General features: G+C 38.9%; 1 protein-coding gene across 4 annotated transcripts in view; it reads left to right on the plus strand.

The window, feature by feature from the left end:
• The window catches only part of MARCHF6 (membrane associated ring-CH-type finger 6), an 83,407-nt gene that overhangs the window by 10,882 nt on the left and 52,964 nt on the right, over nucleotides 1-19,561 (plus strand). The window contains exons 1-4 of one of the 4 annotated variants that reach the window (XM_045082017.1): nucleotides 12,325-12,414; nucleotides 13,978-14,074; nucleotides 14,832-14,905; nucleotides 18,629-18,772. In XM_045082017.1, the coding sequence (XP_044937952.1) occupies nucleotides 12,390-12,414; nucleotides 13,978-14,074; nucleotides 14,832-14,905; nucleotides 18,629-18,772 (340 nt within the window). In that variant the 5' untranslated portion in view covers nucleotides 12,325-12,389. Of the gene's footprint in view, nucleotides 1-12,324; nucleotides 12,415-13,977; nucleotides 14,075-14,831; nucleotides 14,906-18,628; nucleotides 18,773-19,561 lie in introns of those variants that run through there. The other 3 variants (XM_013060770.2, XM_045082016.1, XM_045082015.1) reach the window with 3 other exon arrangements.

Genomic DNA, 19,561 nt, shown 5'->3' on the forward strand with positions numbered 1-19,561 from the left:
CAGTAATCTGGAGAGAGAAGAATAACTACACTTGGGGGTCCATGTAGAATTGGGACTTTGTTTGCAAGGCCTAATTAGCACATGCATTTTTTTTATAGGTAGTTTTTTCTTGTAGTTGTGAAAGTAGCAATGAAGCACTAGAAACTTGGGGAGAGAAGGTATGAAAATCACCCATGTTCTTATCTGACCAATTATAATGGCTGTTTTTTTGGTATTTTCTCTTTTAGGCTATTTTGATGATTTTACCTAGTAGGAAGTACAGTGTGTATTCTATTCATTCTTTATTTTTACTTTGCTTATTTAGCAGGGATTTTTTTCATGTTCTGTGTAATCAGTGTACCACAATTTAGATCCCCCCTCGCCTGGTTTGGGATATGTAGGTTATTTACAGACATTTTGAATAATAGTTTTCACTCATAGATTCTTAATATTTACTTACTGTGATCATAGCTACTAACTGTAAAAGTTTTTGTTGGTAATCGGATACTAGAAATCCTTGTGACTTCAGCCAAATGAGTCAAAGCCAGCAGTAGTCGTCCTGATTCATGTTAATGGTTTACCCTTGATACGCTGTGATCCAAATGGCACTTTGCGGCTGTCCTGACTTCCCTCAGAGCCATAGCCCTGTTCTAGCCATGAGCGGAACATAAGACCAGTTCTGTTCGGGGCATCTTACAAGGTGCCTGACCAGTACTCCTTAAAATGACCAAAGTCATCAAAAACAAGGAAAGCCTGAAAAACTGTCAGAGTCAAGAGAAACTGTCTTAGCCAAGCTAGGAAGACATGACAACTAAATGTCAGGTGGATTTTGAAACAACAAAAAAAGGACATTAGGTGAAGACTAAGGAAATCTGAATCAACTGGGTTTTAGTTAATGATACGTGAATGTTGGCTCATTAAGTTTAACAAAAATACCATGCTAATGTGGATGTTAATAATAGGGGATACTGGGCACTGTGTGTAAGGGAACACTGCACTATTTTTTCAAATTTTCTGTAAATATAAAATTGTTCTGAAAAATAGTGTACTACTAATAATTGAACAGTCCTTTGATTATTGAATTATCACCAGAAGGATAATTACCAGAAGGAATTTGCATACACTTTGAAATCTAATGTGGAAAAACTTTCAAGGTAGATAGTGACCTAAAAATTATGACATATACCCAAAGTTTTTAGGATTTTTTTTCTTCTTTTTTTCATAGTTGGTACTTAGGACATATTTGGTGAGCTGAATTGTTGGCTAGAAGAACTGGTAGCATGAGCCAAACCCCCGTGGGTGTGGACTTCCAACAGCTGGTTCCAACTTGAGAACCTGCTCTTACTGCTTGTTCTTTTCTCCTCCCTCTTTTTCTGGGCAGTCTCCATACTCAGGCACTAAGGATTTGAGATTTTTCATTAAAACATACAAGCAAACAAACAAAAAAACCTTTATATTTATTGAGCTCTAGGCACTGTGCTAGGAACTTATAAAAAAGGTATGCCTTTGGGGCACCTGGGTGGCTCAGTGGGTTAAGCCTCTGCCTTCAGCTCAGGTCATGATCTCAGGGTCCTGGGATCAAGCCCCACATGGGGCTCTCTGCTCAGCGGGGAGCCTGCTTCCCTTCCTCTCTCTGCCTGCCTCTCCACCTACTTGTGATCTATCTCTCTCTCTGTGTCAAATAAATAAATAAATAATTTAAAAAAAAAAAAAAGGTATGCCTTGCGAAGATATTAGGTATTCAAATAAAGCGACAAAAGTTTCCACAGGATTAAACAGAAGAAATTTGCTTTCGAAAAGCAGGAGGAGCCTAGAGAGCTGGAGGTGGGAAAAAGTGAAGCAAAGCAGGAAGAGTTGCTTTACTGTTTCTAAGTTGATTTGCATTAATAACAAGTGCAATGCTTTTATTTTGACCTGAGAGAGATTTGTAATTTACTGCATGTAAATCTAGCAGGAACCTTATCCTACCTCAAAATTTCATTATTTTGGTTTTAGTAAAGGGCCTCAGACTGCACCTTTTGTAGATAGTCTTCTTTTATAACCCTGGTGGTGGTACTCTGTTGAGGTTTTAGGTGGCGGGATTGGTCTTCATACACAAAATAGGTTTATTCTCTCATTGACTTTCTGTGTTGGTAGTAGTTGTGCTTGTTTTAGTCCCCCCTGCCCACCCCCAAGCTGCTGAGACTCTTTATGAAACACAATAGGCTAATTTATGTCTTTGTTACAAACCTACCAAAACCTCAGCAGCTTAAAGCAACAAAAGGTTCCTTTCTCACCGAATATTAGGTCTACTGCAGGCTAGGGGGAGATGCTGCTAACTAGGGTCACTTACAGACCTAGATTGGTGGAGGCTTTGGGTGTGTTTTCTTCCACAATCATTGAGGAAGGAAAATGTATTTTGATGTGTTGTGTTCACTGGCTTCCAGAGTTTTCTACCCAGGAGTGATATACGTTACTGTAGTTTGTATTTCATTGACTGAAGCAAGTTGCATGTTTGTATCTAATTTCTGAAGTGGCAGGGAAGTGCAGTCCTGCTATGAATCCAGAAAACGGAATGCCACAAATACTTGATGTCCAGGGGTAATGATTTCCTCCGCAGTCCCTAACAGCATTAATTCTTATCTGGCTGGATGAAATTAATGTGCTTATTGGGATACATTTCAATATACAACTTCATTAGTGAGGAGAACAATAGTTTCTTTTCATGTCATTATCTTTTCTCATTTGTTCTTATATGTCTATTTAGACAGTCTTTAGAAGTGTTTTTAAAATTAAACTGTAATGTAAATATAGTAAAATTACCTTATTTAATGTTCATGAGGTTTTTGTTCTTGTTTTGGTCTGGGATAGTTTGATTTTTTATTTTAATTCCAGTGCAGTTACAGTGTTATGTTAGTTTCAGATGCACAATATAATGATTCAGCAGTTCCATATACTATTACTCAGTGCTCATCAGGGTAAGTGGACTTTTAATCCCCTTCACCTATTTCACCAGTTCCCCTGCCCACCTCCCCTCTGGTAACCATCTGTTTGTTCTCCTATAGTTAAGAGTCGGTTTTTTAGTTTCTCTCTCTCTTTTTTTCCCTTTTATTCATTTCTTTTGTTTCTTGAATTCACATCTGAGTGAAATCATATATTTCTTTCTCTGACTTACTTTGTTTAGCATTATAGTCTGTAGCTCTAGCCATGTGGTTACAAATGGCAAGATTTCATTCTTTTTTATGGCTGAATAGTACTCCACTGTATATGTGTGTGTTACACACACACACACGTCTTATATTTTTATATAAAAATATTTTTATATATATACACACATCACATACATATGTATATATATCCTTTACCCATCTATCGATGGTAGTGTCTGTGAGTTTTTGACAAATGCATACAGTCATGTAGCCAGCACGTTCAAGAGGTGGACTAGTTCATCCACCTCTCAAATATCCCTCTTCCCTTTTGTGATCACTCCCACCCCCAGACCCTAGCAGCCACTCATGTATTTCTATCTTTGTAGTTTTACCTTTTTCAGACGTCATAAATGGAATCATCTAGTATGTAGTTTTTTAAGTCTGGCTTCTTTTGCTTAACATATAATGTATTTGAGATTTATTCACCTTGTTGTATGTACAGTATTTCATTCCTTTTTGTTGCTTAATAGTATTCTTTTGTAAAAAAGAATATTGAATGTACCACAGTTTATTCTCTAGTTGTGGAATGCTGTGATTGGTTGTTTCCATTTTGAGGAAATTATGATTGAAGCCATTGTACAAATTTATATGGGTTTTTGTATAAGTATAAGTTTTCATTTGACTAAGTTAAATACCTAGGAATAGGATTGCTGCTGCATATGATGAGTGTTTTTTTTTTCTTTTTATAATTTTAATCAGTATGTAGTGGTATCAAACTGTGACTTAAAATTTTTATGGCAAAATATACATAACAAAATTTACCATTCTAGCCATTTTTTAAGTGTACAATTCACTGGCATTAAATATAGTTACACTGTTATGCAACCATCACCATCCTATTGTGATTTTAATTTGCACTTTGCTAATGACCTTAGCATTTTTTTCATTTGCATACTTTCTTTGGTGAAGTATCTGTTCAAATCTTTGACTGATTTTTTAATTTTTTTGACTTCTTTCCTATTGTTAAGACCCCATTTAATAAGCTGGACAAAGGACTTAGAAAATTCACATAGAAAGAGAATTTGTGATAAGATTAAAAAAAAATGTTGACTTCACTCATCATTAGCTGCTGTACTACCTAGTTATTTTACCTTTTTTTTTAAAGATTTTATTTATTTGACAGAGATAGAAGTCACAAGTAGGCAGAGAGGCAGGCAGAGAGAGAGAGGGGAGAAAGCAGGTTCCCTGCAGAGCCCCGACGTGGGGCTCGATCCCAGGACCCTGGGATCATGACCTGAGTCGAAGGCAGAGGCTTTAACCCACTGAGCCACCCAGTGCCCCTAGTTATTTTACCTTTATATTTCAGTGGTGTAATGTGTTTTGCCAGAGGGAGCAGCCTACTATCCAAATGGAAGAATATAACAAAGTTGGAAGAGTAGATAGAAAATATGTATAGAATATTGACATTAAATTGTGGAAAAAATAAAAACATTCAAACAAAGATCATACAACCAAGTTGGACGAATGAGCAAGTTAGAGGAAATACTCTTTTGTAATTGACGGTTATATTTTAATCATTTCCTCATTAACTTCTTTGATAATGTAGTTGGGCCTCAGTAACTGAAATAGAGTCAGCTAATCTAGGTCTGCTTCCCCTCCTGGCCTTGGCTGCTAGAGGTGATGTTGGGGCCTCATTTTTTTCCCCCTGTGGTATTTGGCTGGGGTACGGAAGCATTTATTGTCTAAAAATTTCCTGTCTTGCTAAGTTGCCTCTTTCCTGGTCTTTGGCTTTTTTGGGATAAGTTTATCTGTTCCATTGGTGTTTTCAGGTTGTCAGCTTCTCCATTTCTACCACCAGACCCCAAGATACCTGAAGGAAAAAACCCCAGAGAACTCACTGGATATGATTCCTTGGGTCACCAGTTCCCTTGCTGCTCTGGCTTTTCTTCACTTTTTTAGAATCTACTTCTGTTTATATATAATGTCCTGGGCTTTTGGCTGTGCTTGGTTGTACTTGGCAGGAAGTATAGGGAGAAGCGTGTGGATTTCATCTGGGCCATTCTCTTCAATCCTCTTGTAGTCTCTACTGCCTCTTTCCTAACTACAATGCTGACTTCTAATAAGTGTTAGTTTTTCCTGTTTGTGAACATTTATTTATTTATTTTAAAGATTTTATTTATTCATTAGAGAGAGAGAGCACAAGCAGAGGGAGAGGGAGAAGCAGACTCCCTGCTGAGCTGGGAGCCTGATGCGGGGCTCAATCCCAGGACCCTGAAATCATGACCTGAGCTGAAGGCAGACTCTTAGCCGATTGAGCCACCCAGGCACCCCAACTTTTTTGAAGTTTTTCATGTGGAATAGGTATTCTTTGTGTCTGAATTCTTTCTGTGTGTGTGTGTGAGAGAGAGAGAGAGAGAGTTCTTTATCACTGAATATCACTATGCAATAAATACATTGTGGTTGTAGTTTTAGTTGGTTTATTCTCATTGTGATGTTGTATTCAGTTGTTTGAATATACTAAAATTTATCCATTCTACTGTTGATAGACACTTTAGTAGTTTCCTTGGAGGTGGAGCTTAACACATAGGTCCTGAACCCAAAACCCTGAGATTAGGACCTGAGCTGAGATCAAGAGTCGGATGGTCAACCCACTGAGCCACTCAGGTAGCCCAAATTTTGGAGGTATTTTTATGAAATAGTGCTGCTGTGAACGTTCTTGTACATGTCTTTGTAAGTTTATAAGGAAACTATAATATTAATATTAGGGTGTGATCAAAATAATACAAAAGTATATGCTGTGGACATGATACATATATAAAATGTGTATTTCCCCCAAAACTGATCCACAAAGTCAACAACTTAACATAAAGTTAACAGTTTATGTATCCTTCCAGGAAAAATGTTTAGCTCTGTATACCTATGATCTGTTCCAGATTTTTCCACTGGAACATGGACTGGCAGGGAAGCAGCTTCCATTCCTTCCTAGTTCACAGAGAGACTAGCTGAGGAAATTTTGTTGAGAATATAGAGTGAGAGCAGGTGCAGTCTTTCACTTTGGCCACTTTTCCCAGCTTCCAGTTTCCCAATAAGGTATGATTCTGCCCATGGCACAGTCTAAGCTGGGGTTGGGGCCTGCTAAATAGCCAAATGTTTGCCTTACAAGTATTTTATAGCTAGGGCTTATTGCCATTCTAGTTTATTTATATCAACAATCTTCACCTGTCCATTTAGGGTGATATTTACTTTTGAGGTGCTTTTGAACAACACTCAGATCTTCATGATGTGGGAAAAAACAGGGTCAGTACTGTAAAAGAGATTAGTGATCTTTTTTTGGACCAAATTCCGTTTTAAAGTCATTTAGATTAAATGGTTTAGATTAAAGGCATTTAGATTAGGGGCACCTGGGTGGCTCAGTGGGTTAAGCCGCTGCCTTCGGCTCAGGTCATGATCTCAGTGTCCTGGGATCGAGTCCCGCATCGGGCTCTCTGCTCAGCAGGGAGCCTGCTTCCCTCTCTCTCTCTCTGCCTGCCTCTCCATCTACTTGTGATTTCTCTCTGTCAAATAAATAAATAAAATCTTAAAAAAAAAAAAAAATAAAGTCATTTAGATTAAATGGTTTAGATTAAAGGCATTTAGATTAGGGGCACCTGGGTGGATCAGTGGGTTAAAGGCATTTAGATTAAATGATTTAAATTAGAATTGGGTTGTTGGTTGACAAAATGAGGCTTTTAGGAATGTTGAGACCTATTATTTAAATCTTACTCTGCTTTCCCCTAATAAAGATGTAGCCAATGAAAGCTTTAGCACATTTAAAAAATTGTGATTAGTGAAATAAAATCTAACATGAGTTTTCCGGTGTGTGTGTGTGTACGAGCGTGCACATATGAAACACATCACATGCTGGGCGCCTGGGTGGCTCAGTAGCTAAGTGTTTGCCTTCGGTTCAGGTTATGATCCCCGGGTCCTGGGATTGAGCCCCACATCAGGCTCCCTGCTCAGCGGGAAGCCTGCTCTTCTCCCACTCCCCCTGCTTGTATTCCCTCTCTCACTGTCTCTCTCTGTCAAATAAATTAAATTAAAAAACCCCACATGCTAATAAGCCTTCTTGTTGAAGAACTTCATTGATAAAATTGGACTTGGTAGTGTCAGTACAATGAAAGTTCAACTGTGATATTTGTAAATTGCATGGTTAACCATTGCTTATTTTTCAAAAGTTTTATTATGTAAAATTTTACTTTTAAGATCTTATTTATTTACATATTTAGAGAAAGAGAGCACTCATGTGTGAGCTGGGAAGTAGGGCAGATGGAGAGGAAGAGGGAGAGAGACAATTTTAAACAGGTTCCGTGCTCAGTGAGGAGCTGGATGCAGGGCTTGATCTCATGACCCTGAGATCATGACCTGAGCTGAAATCAAGAGTTGGACAATTAACCTACTTAGTCACCCAGGCGCCCCTAGAGATTTGGTTTGACTGATTGATTAGAATTTAGTGATTCATCAGTTGCATATTACACCCACTGCTCCTTACATCAAGTGCCCTCCTTAATGCCCATCACCCAGTTACCCCATTGCCCCACTCACTTCCCCTCCAGTAACCCTTAGTTTGATCCCTATAGTTAAGAGTCTTTTATAGTCTGTCTCCCTCTCTGGTTTCATTTAATCTTTTCCTTCTCTTCCCCTGTGTTCAGCTGTTCTATTTCTTAAATTGCGCATGAACAAAATCTTATGGTATTTGTCTTTCTCTGACTGATGTATTTTATTTAACATAATACCTTCTGGTTTCATCCATGTTTGCAAATGGCAAGATTTCATTCTTTTTGATGGCTAATTTTCTGTCTTGCATATATACCACATCTTCTTTATCCATTCATCTGCCAGTGGACATCTGGGCTGTTTCCGTATTTTGGCTTTTGTGGACATTGTTGCTATAAACTTTTCAGTGCAAATGCTCCTTCAAATCACTATGTTTGTATCCTTTGGATAAATACCCAGTAGTACAATTGCTGTGTCATAGGGTAGATCTATTTTTAACTTTTTGAGGAACCTCCATACTGTTTGCCAAAGTGGCTATACCAGTTTGTATTCCCACCGGTAGTGTAAGAGGGTTCCCCTTTCTCCACATCCTCGCCAATATTTGTTGTGTCCTGAGTTGTTAATTTTCGCCATTCTGATTGGTGTGACATGATACCTCATTGTGGTCTTAATTTGTATTTCTCTTATGTCTAGTGATGTTGATCATTTTTTTCATGTCTGTTGGTTATTTTTGTGTCTTCTTTGGAGAAATGTCTGCTCATGTCTTCTGTCCATTTCTTGACTGGATTTTTTATTTTTTGGGTGTATAATTTGACAAGTTTTCTTTGTAGGTTTTGGATACCAGCCCTTCATCTAATAAGGCATTTGCTAATATCTTCTTTTATTCAGTAGATTGTCTTTTAGTTTTGTTGACTGTTTTCTTTGCTGTGCAAAGCCTTTTTATCTTGATGCAGTCCCCATAGTTCATTTTTGCTTTTGTGTCCCTTGCTTTTGGAGACCTGTCTAGCAAGAAGTTGCTGTGGCTGACGTCAGAGTTTGCTGGATTTTGATGAATTCCTGTCTCACATTTAGGTCTTTCATCCATTTTGAGTTTATTTTTCTGTATGGCTTAAGAAAAAAATGATCCAGTTTCATTCTTTTGCATGTGACTGTCCAATTTTCCCAACACCATCTTTTTTTTTTTTTTTTAAAGATTTTATTTATTTATTTGACAGGGAGAAACATAGCGAGAGAGAAGGATCACAGCAGGCAGAGTGGGAGAGGGAAAAGCAGGCTTCCTGGCAAGCAGGGAGCCTGATGTGGGGCTCGATCCCAGGACCCTGGGTTCATGATCTGAGCCGAAGGCAGACGCTTAACTGACTGTGCCACCCAGGTGTCCTTCCAACACATTTCTTGTTTATTTTTGTTTTGTTTTGTTTTTTAAATATTTTATTTACTTATTTGATAGACGGTGATCACAAGTAGGCAGAGAGGCAGGCAGAGAGAGAGTGGGAAGCAGGCTCCCTGCTGAGCAGAGAGCCCCATGCGGGGCTCGATCCCAGCACCCTGGGATCATGGCAGCACCCTGGGATCACCCTGAGCTGAAGGCAGAGGCTTTAACCCACTGAGCCACCCAGGCGCCCCTCCAACACCATTTCTTGAAGAGACTTTCTTCTGTTGGGTATTTACTGCTTTGTCAAAGATTGGTGGACCATAGAGTTGAGGGTCTTTTTCTGGGTTTTCTGTTCTCTCCCATCGATCTGTGTGTCTGTTTTTGTGCCAGTACCACAGTCTTTTGATGTAATACAACCTGAAGTCCAGAATTGTGATGCCTTCAGCTTTGGTTTTGTTTTTCAGGATTGCTTTGGCTATTTGGGGTCTTTTGTGGTTCCATACAAATTTTATTGTTTGTTCCAGCTCTGTGAAAAACATTGGTGGTATTTTGATAGCGATTACATTGAACGTGTAGATTGCTTTGGGTAGCATAGACATTTTGACATTATTTGTTCTTCCAGTTCGTGAGCATGGAATGTTTCTCCATTTTAAGTATTTTATTTTTAAGTAATCTCTTCATTGTGAGACTCAAACTCACAACCCTGAGACCCAAGAGTTGCATGCTCCACTAGCTGAGCCAGCTAGGTGCCCCATCATGTAAAATTTAAAACAAAATAGGCTATTGCAATAACCTCTGATAACCAGCATTTTATTCAACAGATAAAGTGTATGGCTGATAATTCTTGCATCTCAACCCTTTTCCTTTCCCATCTCTACACTTCTCCTGCATCATTTTAAAGCACATCCCAGGTATGAAATCTTTTCACCTGTAAATACGTATCCTAAGAGATCACTTAAAAAATACACACACAACCACAATACCAGCATCAGACTCCTTAATGGGTTTATCCTTCCAAGTGTTAAAATTATTATCAATATTATTGCTCTTCACACCACGATGACTGAATTCTGTTTAGGATTTAATTACAGTTTCTTCTGTCTTAGAATATAGCCTGCTAGGCATATGTGATCATATTACTGTTTTTAAAGTTTCTAAAGTAATTCTTTTCTGTGGTTAAACTTGTGATATATTTATAATATATATATATATATATATATATATATATACACACACACACACGTATGGTTCATTTGTTGTAATTTGTTTTTGGTTTAGGGGTTGCTTATGTTCCATTTTGCTATAATTTTGTAAATATGTAAAAAAAAAAAAACTCCATGGTTCTAAAATGAGGCAGTTGAGATGTCTAATGTTCTCTTCCTTTTTTTTATTTTTTTTTTTAAAAGAATCAATGGAGGCTTGTGAAACTCCTTACAAAATAATGAAAATTTTGTCTATTTGTGTATTTTGAGAGAACCATAGTTATTCTGATTTTTCCCAGAAGTTTCACAAGCACACACACAAAAAATGTTCTTGAAGTTTTTGGCCTCAGGATCCTTTTACACATTTAAAAACATTGGCATATCGTTAAGAGCCTTCATTTGCCATTAGAGAATGAAACAAAATTTGGAAATACTAATTCACTTAATATACTTGTTATAGGTTAATATCTTTTTTTTTATTAAAGAAATAACTATATACTTCAGACCTAAAATATTGGTGAGAAGAGTGGATTTGTTTTATATTTGCAAATCTAAATGTTAGATTTAATGGGAGGCTGGTGGATTTTTTTTCATCTTGGCTGCATTCAGTCAGTTGTGTTGGGTAGCATGTGGAAAACTCCACTGTACCCTGGCAAGACAATGAGGATAAAAGGCAAAGCCTTAGTGTTATGTTGAAAATGGTTTCAGCCTTACAGAGGTGGGTGGGTGCAGTACTCTGTCCTGTGTTAAGCAGAGCCCTACAGTCCATGTAGATTGTTGTGCTTGCTGAGTTTTGTGTTTGTTGGTTTGTCGTTGAATGTGGTCTTCTGGAGATCACTGTCTTGTGCACATGTGTTCCGCGTCTCCCTCCCAACCCCCGCACTGTGCCTTCTGCAGCCCCCCACCCCCAATCGGGCCAATGCGTGGTCCTCCTCATAACTCTCCTGTGCCACCTGGGGCTGGGCCGCCCTTGTGAGGCTGGGCCCCTTACAGGATGAGCCACCAGCATCAGCCCTTCGCACTTGTGGATATTCTCTATTGTCCCTGCATCTTGTTGGCAGCTGTGCGCTAACAAGGAGAGTCCTTGCCCAGTCAGTCACTTTGTTTCTGGAGGGCAACATAGCAACCCGCGTTTGTGTGAGCGCAGCATTGTCTCTGCTGCTTTCCTCTACACTGTGTTCCAAAGCAGGACACACCTTGCCACAGTTTCGCTGCTGTGCCCTACTTCTGCAGCCGCCTGAGTACTGGCTGCAGAGACAGGACAGTGTGGGACTGCTTCACCCTAGGTCTGCATTGGCTCACACGTATTTGCCCCCAAACCACCCTACCTAGATTACCCCTCACTGCCTGTCTTTTAAAGTTAATCTGTAGGCATCCTGGCCCTTGGGCCAGTGTGGTCATGTTCCACATGGCTTTAAGTGCTTGTTCTGCTCCTACCTGGGTAACTCTGGTAATTGTGGAACTAATTGATGCCACAGGCACCAGTAGCTCTGGTGAGTCTAGATAACCAAGATCAGTTGCATGTTTCATGGACCTGTCAGCTATTTTAGGTAGAAGTCATAGTGTCTACAGTGGCAACTATGGTGACCAGAAATCCAGGTTCGGTACCATAAAGGGAGCTTGATGATCAACTTCCCCCAACCAAGAAAGGCAGCAATGTGCAGATTATCTACTTCAGACCTGGGAGAGCAGTGATGAAAAACGACACTGGACTCTTTTTGAATGAGTGCATTTTGAATGCTTTAAGGAGGATCCATGCAGGGCAAGCCTGGTTGCTGGCCGCTGTGGTCATCTCCACTCCAGGGCCAGGTATTGAACCCAGCGCAGTTCAAATGCCAGCTTGATGCTGGATCTCCCGTGTGGGCAGCAGCAGATCCACCACAGGGGATGGTCCTTCCAGGTTTTACCCACCCCCTTGGGTGAGCTCCTGGCTCTTAGTCCAGTTTCCCTAGGCTGAAGTGTACACTTGGAGAAAATTCGAGTGTTCAAAGCAGACTCAAGCTGCCAGGATACTGCCCTTAGAATCATGGAATTCTAGTGTGGTTCTGTTTTGTTTGTGTCAGAACTTTGCAGAGGCTGGTTAGGCAGGATTGTTGGGACATTCATATTGTGTTGCTAGAGCCCAGAGTCTTAAGACTGGTGCAAGACGGACCAGAGTGAAAGCTTTTGCCAAAGATGTTTTCATTAATCAAGGACGAAGGTGAAAGTGGGCGGTTTGAAGAGGCTTGGACCCCAAGTATCCTGTGTAGTTCTGACCGTAAACGATGTGGACAGCCAGTGTTGCTCTCATGACCCACAGATGGCTTCCAGGAAGCCGGAGTCCTCTGGCTGGCGGTGGTAGGGCTGGGGGGGGGGGTAAGGTTCTAAAGCTAACTGAAAGACACAGCCCTGGAGTGGGCTTGATTTCACTCAACCTGGACAACCCTTCCTGGCTCTCGTGTAGGTAGAACTGGCACAGCAAAAGCTCTTCTGTGGGTGGTGGTGTGCAGTGATCCGCCTGGCTTATGGATAACTCTTGGGATGAGTGTGCTAACCAGTTAGGCAGCCAGAGTAGTCATTATCCGTCAACTTTGATAAGTGGTGCTCAGCCTTCCTAGGTTGAGGAACACACTGCTTTTTAACATTGGGGGCCGAGTGTCACACTGCTCAGTGTATGTGTCCCTGGTTAAATCCATTAACAGTGGGCTTGGGTTGCAGTTACTCCCCATGAACGAGGAACTCCCTTGAGAGAGTAGATCAAAAGTTTTCCTTAACTCCTTGTCTCTAGTACACTGCTTGTTGCCCCTCACGTTGCCCACTTGGGGTGGGCACTTAGGCCTGCAGATCACAGAGAAGAAGGTCTAAATAAAAGTTGTGACCAGTTTCCATAGGTTGTCCTGCAGAGGGAGCATTACGGAACCTGTGAGTGGGATGGTTCTTGGCATTTTAAGTTTTTCCTCAACATATCATGGGCCACCGGGCAAGAAGATGGGCAGATGTGCTCAGAACCATGTGGGGCAGAGTGGAGGGTGAGCTCTTGCCTCTGGCCTCTGATCAGGTAGTCCTGGGCTCCCGTACTTCTGCTTAAGGTGACCTCTGGCTCACCTCTCTCTGACCCGGTGCCTTTGTAGTTTTGGGGTGCAAAACTCACCCTATTAGTGTATGTCTCTGTATCTGTGGTGGAGTGAGGTGAGGCTACAGGGGTGTCTCCAGGGCTGCCCACTGCCATTAAGTCCTTGGTTGTGTTTTGTGGAGTTTAAACTGTGAGGACTGGACTTAGAACTTGAAATTGTTAGGACTGGAGTTTAAAACTATTAGGATACCAGTGGTGACCTGATTTTGTGTTTTTCTATTGGCATTAGTTATGGAAGAGTACAGTTAATGAGTACAGTTCTCATTGAAAGGAACAACTGGCCTTTTTATATACTAGGGAATTTTTTGGTTTTGGAATATATATATATATTTTTGAAAGATGTTATTTATTTATTTGACAGAGAGATCACAAGTAGGCAAGAGGCAGGCAGAGAAAGAGGGGGAAGCAGGTTCCCCGCTGAGCAGAGAGCCCGAAGCGGGGCTCGATCCTAGGACACTGAGATCATGACCTGAGCTGAAGGCAGAGGCTTAACCTACTGAGCCACCCAGGTGCCCCTAGTTTTGGAATATACTTGCTTATTATCATAACACTTTCATTTCTCTGCTGCTGATAGATTCTTTCTTTAACACATTATTTTTTTTTTGGGTTTTTTAAAAAAAAGTGTAATCAATTTATCTTTTTCATTCACAGACATATGTAGAGTGTGTCGGTCAGAAGGAACACCTGAGAAACCTCTTTATCATCCTTGTGTATGTACTGGCAGTATTAAGTTTATCCATCAAGAATGGTGAGTCATCCTTTTAGAAAATTTTATGTCTGAGCTTTGGTTTTGTTATTTATATAGTAAGGGGGATTGTTTCAGTGAACTTTTTCTATAGTAGTTTTTTTTTAATTGTGAAAATTTGGAAATTACCCATATTCCTTCTTACCATTCCCTGTCATTTTGGTGTTACTGTTTTCCAGGTGCATTTGAGTACCTGTTTGTTCGTTTCTCCCGTGGAGAGCTTCTTTTGTTCATTGGAAGTGTTAAAGTTTTCTGATTCTGCTTGACATGACAATACCTTACATTTTTATAATGCTTTGTGCCAGGTGGTGCTCATTGCTTTTATAGATCTTAAATCATTTAATCCTTAGAACCATGAGGTGGAATGTTTTTATTATTATGCAGATAAGAAAACAAGAGTTAAGTAACTTGTTCTGGGTACACAGCCAGCAGGATTCAGACCGAGCTACCCATGGTAGCAGTGTCATCAGAGCAGTGTTAGAACTGATATGATACTCGGAGAGTCTTTCATAGTTGAGTTTAGCCTTGAGGACATTACAATTTAGTTAATTGAACTTTTAAAATAGTAGAAACATATCTGTTACAGTTCTGTACTTTCAGAAGGCATTAAGTTATAAAAAGTAAAAAAGAATATTATAAATATGAAACTGTTGAAATTATAAAAGCTCTATAATACCTTAAATTTTAATAGAACATTGGTTTTCAGTGAAACCTTAAAATATCTTCATTGTAACACTAATGAATGTGTTTGTGATTGCAGCTTAGTTCAGTGGCTGAAACACAGTCGAAAAGAATACTGTGAATTATGCAAGCACAGATTTGCTTTCACACCAAGTAAGTTCTTTAGAAGTTTACATTGCATTTTTGGGTTGTAACTGGATACAAAAAGGTTTTTAAGCAGTTTTAAAGTAACTATTTTTAACTTTGTCATTGATAATAACAAAGTATTGCTGTAACATTTGGAAAATATTTTTTTTAAACTACATGTCAGTTTTTAATACACAGACACATATGTATGTGAGAAAGACAGTGATTTGATTTGTAGAATATTTCTTTTTTTAATTTTTTTTTTTTTAATTGAGAGAGAGCATGCGTGCCACTAGTGGGGGAGGGAGGGGCAGAGGGAGAGGGAGAATCCTAAGTAGACTCCATGCTTAGCACAAGCCCCACTCAGGATTTGATCTCAGGACCCTGAGATCATGACCTAAGCCAAAATGAAGAGTTGGACGCTTGATGGACTGAGCCACCCAGGTGCCCCTCTTTATAAATTTTTTATTATGGGCAAGATCAAATGTATAAAAAAGGTGTAATGAGCCCCCATGTTCATATCTTTTAGTTTGACTCCTTTTTAGCTCATTGCCGTTACGTGGTATTCCTTACCTATGTTCTTGTTCCCCACCTCTCTCTCCATTTTAAAGCAAATGCCATCATTTATAATTTCATCTGTACATATTTTAGTATGTATCTCAGTCAGTAAGGGTTCTTTTTAAAAACAGTAACTATGATTCCACCATTTACTCAGAAAAATTAGTAACGATGTCTTGATTTTTATCAGATATCTCCTCACTGTTCAAACTTGGGGTATCTTTTGACTTAAAATTGTGTAGGTTGGAAAATAATAATAAAGAGAAGGTTCAGGAGTCACATGGTCTACTTACTGAGCCAGGCGGATGCCCCCTTAATTCACTTTTTAAAAATGAGACTTTCTAAGCTTTATATTTTTGTAAGCCAGTGGCACATACTTTGTAGGTCTTTAAAATTCCAGTTATATTTTATGATTCCTGTGCCTACTGCTTGATATTTAGTGTTATTCATCCTAAGTAGAGGACTAAACTGGCAGCTTGTCAAGAATTTGAAGTATACTTTTCATTCTGGGATTATAGTACATTGCCCTCTTCTTCCAAAGATTTTTGTGTTTTTGTTTTTTTGTTTTTATTAAATAGTATCTTGAGCTGCTGAATATAAATGCTCTAACTCAGTTAACTGAGTCTAAATGCTGTAACTTAGTTTTACTTTGTTTTTATTTGAGTGATTATAAATGACTGAAGTCATTACGGTTTTATTTTTGGAACTTTATTACCATCTGAAAAAGGTCAAGTAATTTATTTTGTATTCTTTAATTTTCTATAGGGCGTAAAAACTCTACAAGTTAAGGTTTATAGCAAACTAATTCTGAGTAATTGAGTATTTTCATGACGTTTCCTAGGAATTACTTGTGTGAGTTTTTTTGAGACCAATAAAAGCTTGTGTTGGTACATTTTAGTTAGCATTTGACATAGGCCATTCTCTTTATCTTTCTCAAAAACTTTATTTACTGGTTTAATGACTTGTGTATCAAGTATCCTCTTAAAGTAGGTGATCTTTGTGGGTATATTGCAAAATTGCTTATTCCTGAATGTTTGCAGCTCTGAATAGTTTTTATAATAGTTCATTCATTAGTTTTAGATCATTGATTTTAAAGCTTTACACGTCATAATTCCTTATGTTGGCCTCACTGGAGAAATGTGTTTGTTCCTCCCATGTATTCTTTCTGAGACCTGTGGTAGAGCAGTGGTTTTTTTTCATTGGAACCATTTAAAAAGAAAGTCTTTCTCAAACATGGCAAAACCTTTCTCTGAGTGTGTTGAACCACATCTTACAGAGAGATAGGAAGATTTGGATTTACTGGTTGGAATACTAATTACTGTTGAAAATTGGGCGAGGGGGATGATTGGCCAACAAATGTCAGTAGGTGATTTGCTTCCACATGAAATGACTTTGCTACAGATTGTACTTTTTGAGTGCTGGGTCTAAGGCTTGTATTTGGGAGGAGGACTTGCTCTTTTTTTTTTTTTTTTTTTTTTAATTGAAGTATAGTTGAGACACAATGTTAACGTTAGTTTTAGATGTACAGCATAGTGTCTTTGATGTTGTGCTTGCCACAAGTATGGCTCCCATTTTTCACCGTACAGTGTTTGTACGGTGCTCTGCCTTTCATCCCTGTGACTTATTCCCTTGTACCCATTTTGCCACCTCCCCTTTCCCTTTTGCATCTGCCAGTTTGTTTTCTGTATTTGTATGTCTGTTACTGCTTTTCTGTTTGTTCATCTCTTTTGTTACTTCCGTATGTAAGTAAAATCATACGTTCTTTATCTTTCACTTACTGACTTAATTTCCTTAGCACAGTACCCGCTAGGTCCATCCACGTTGTCACAAATGGCAGGGGTCCTAATATTTTTCATGGCTGAGCAATATTCCATTGTGTGTATATACACACTATTCTTTCTTTATTCATTTATCAGTGGGTGCTTGGATTGCTTCCATACCTCGGCTGTTGTAAGTAATGCTGCAATAAACATAGTGCATATACCTTTTCGAGTTAGTGTTTTTGTTTTCCTTGGGTAAATACCCAGAAGTGGAATTACTGGATTGTATGATACTATGTATTTTTAACTTTTTGAGGAACCTCCATACTCCTTTCCACAGGGGCTGCACGTCTTTACATTCTCACACCTAACAATGCACAAGGTTCCTTTTTCTATACCTCCTTGCCAACACTTATTATTTCTTTCTTTTTTTTTTTTAATTAAAAGATTTTATTTATTTGGCAGAGAGAGACACAGCAAGAGAGGGAACACAGGCAGGGGTAGTAGGAGAGGGAGAAGCAGGCTTCCCACTGAGCAGGGAGTCTGATGTGGGACTAGAACCCAGGACCCTGGGATCATGACCTGAGCCAAAAGCAGATGCTTAACCCCTGAGCCCTGTTAACCCCAGGCACCCCTATTAACTTTTTGATACTAGCCATTTGACAGGTATACGGTGATATCTTACTGTGGTCTTTACTAAGGAGGGTTCTTTCTTGGTAACATGTCAACAGCTTTACCTTTTGCTCCTGTTGGCTTTAATTTGATACTTTATAATTTGGGAAGCCAGATAATTGCATTGTTTAAATGCTAAAATATGTTTAAGTTAGCTTTGCATGAAGTCATGCTGATGACTGAAGGTTGTGAACTGTCCTTGAACCTTTTTTCCTGCACAGAGACCTTTTTTGTTGGTTTCTACATTTCACATGTGATTTGCTTCCAGATGACTTTTGGGTAAATGTAGCATTGTTTAAGTATTTGATTCACTTTTTTCTTTAAATTTTTTTAAAGATTTATTTATTTATTATTTGACAGAGAGAGAGAGAGAGAGATCGATCGATCACAAGTAAGCAGAGAGGCAGGCAGAGAGAGAGGGGGAAGCAGGCTCCCTACTGAGCAGGGAGCCTGATGTGGGGCCTGATCCCAGGACCCTGAGATCTTAACCTGAGCCGAAGGCAGAGGCTTTAACCTACTGAGCTGCCCAGCACCCTGATTCACTTTTTTTAATAGGAAAAGATATTCAAGTGAAATAGAAAGATTGAGAGTTAAGCAAGCTATACATGCCTATTTTTATATTTATGAATTAAACTATTATTGAATGTTTATGATTCAATATGTCAACTATATGTATTATGTTTTATATGTATTTATATTATATTATGTATTATTTGTATATGTCAATTCAAATTATATGTACTTTTTTTTTCTCTTCTAGTTTATTCTCCAGATATGCCTTCACGGCTTCCAATCCAAGACATATTTGCTGGACTCGTTACAAGTATTGGCACTGCAATACGATATTGGTTTCATTATACACTTGTGGCCTTTGCATGGTTGGGAGTTGTTCCTCTTACAGCATGTGAGTATTCATTTCTCAGTGATTGGATTTATACAACTTAAAAAGTTGTATAAACAATTTTATAATATTACATCATATTTTTGTTTGATATTTATTTGATGCTACAATTTCATGTATTAGGAAAGCCTCACTTAGAAAACATTGTCCACCTAAATTAAGAACTGTTTTTAACAGATCATTTTCTTGAATGAAATGGGAATGAAAAACAGCATACAGAGGCTAATAATGAAAGTTCATGAAAGAATTGAAAAAGCAAAACCAAATTATAATTAGAAGGATCTTGATTTTTATTCTTTGAAGTATATTAGAACTTTCAAGGATGGCAGAAGTTGGATTATTTTTGAGATTTTTTTTCTTCCCTTTTAAAAGACAACTCCTGTATCTGTAATAGTTCTGAATAATTGGGAGGCTTATCTTTCAAGATACAGGAAGTTTTCTGGGAGGTTGTTATACTAGCCCTTAGTTGATCCCTTTTGGGTTTTTTTTTTTTTTTTTTAAAGATTTTATTTATTTACTTGACAGAGAGAGATGACAAGCAGGCAGAGAGGCAGGCAGAGAGAGAGGAGGAAGCAGGCTCCCTGCTGAGCAGAGAGCCCGATGCGGGGCTCGATCCCAGGACCCTGAGACCATGACCTGAGCCGAAGGCAGTGGCTTAACCCACTGAGCCACCCAGGCGCCCCAGGGTTTTTGTTTTTAGAGACATGCAGAAGGGTAGGTAGTAAATGGTGCCAAAGTATGTAGCTATGATTCTTTGGAGTTAAATGCAAGTGAGATTTTAAATAAGTATAA

Source organism: Mustela putorius, unplaced genomic scaffold (assembly GCF_011764305.1).
Source record: "Mustela putorius furo isolate JIRA1106 unplaced genomic scaffold, ASM1176430v1.1 tig00000589_pilon_pilon_pilon, whole genome shotgun sequence".
Classification (NCBI taxonomy): domain Eukaryota; kingdom Metazoa; phylum Chordata; class Mammalia; order Carnivora; family Mustelidae; genus Mustela; species Mustela putorius.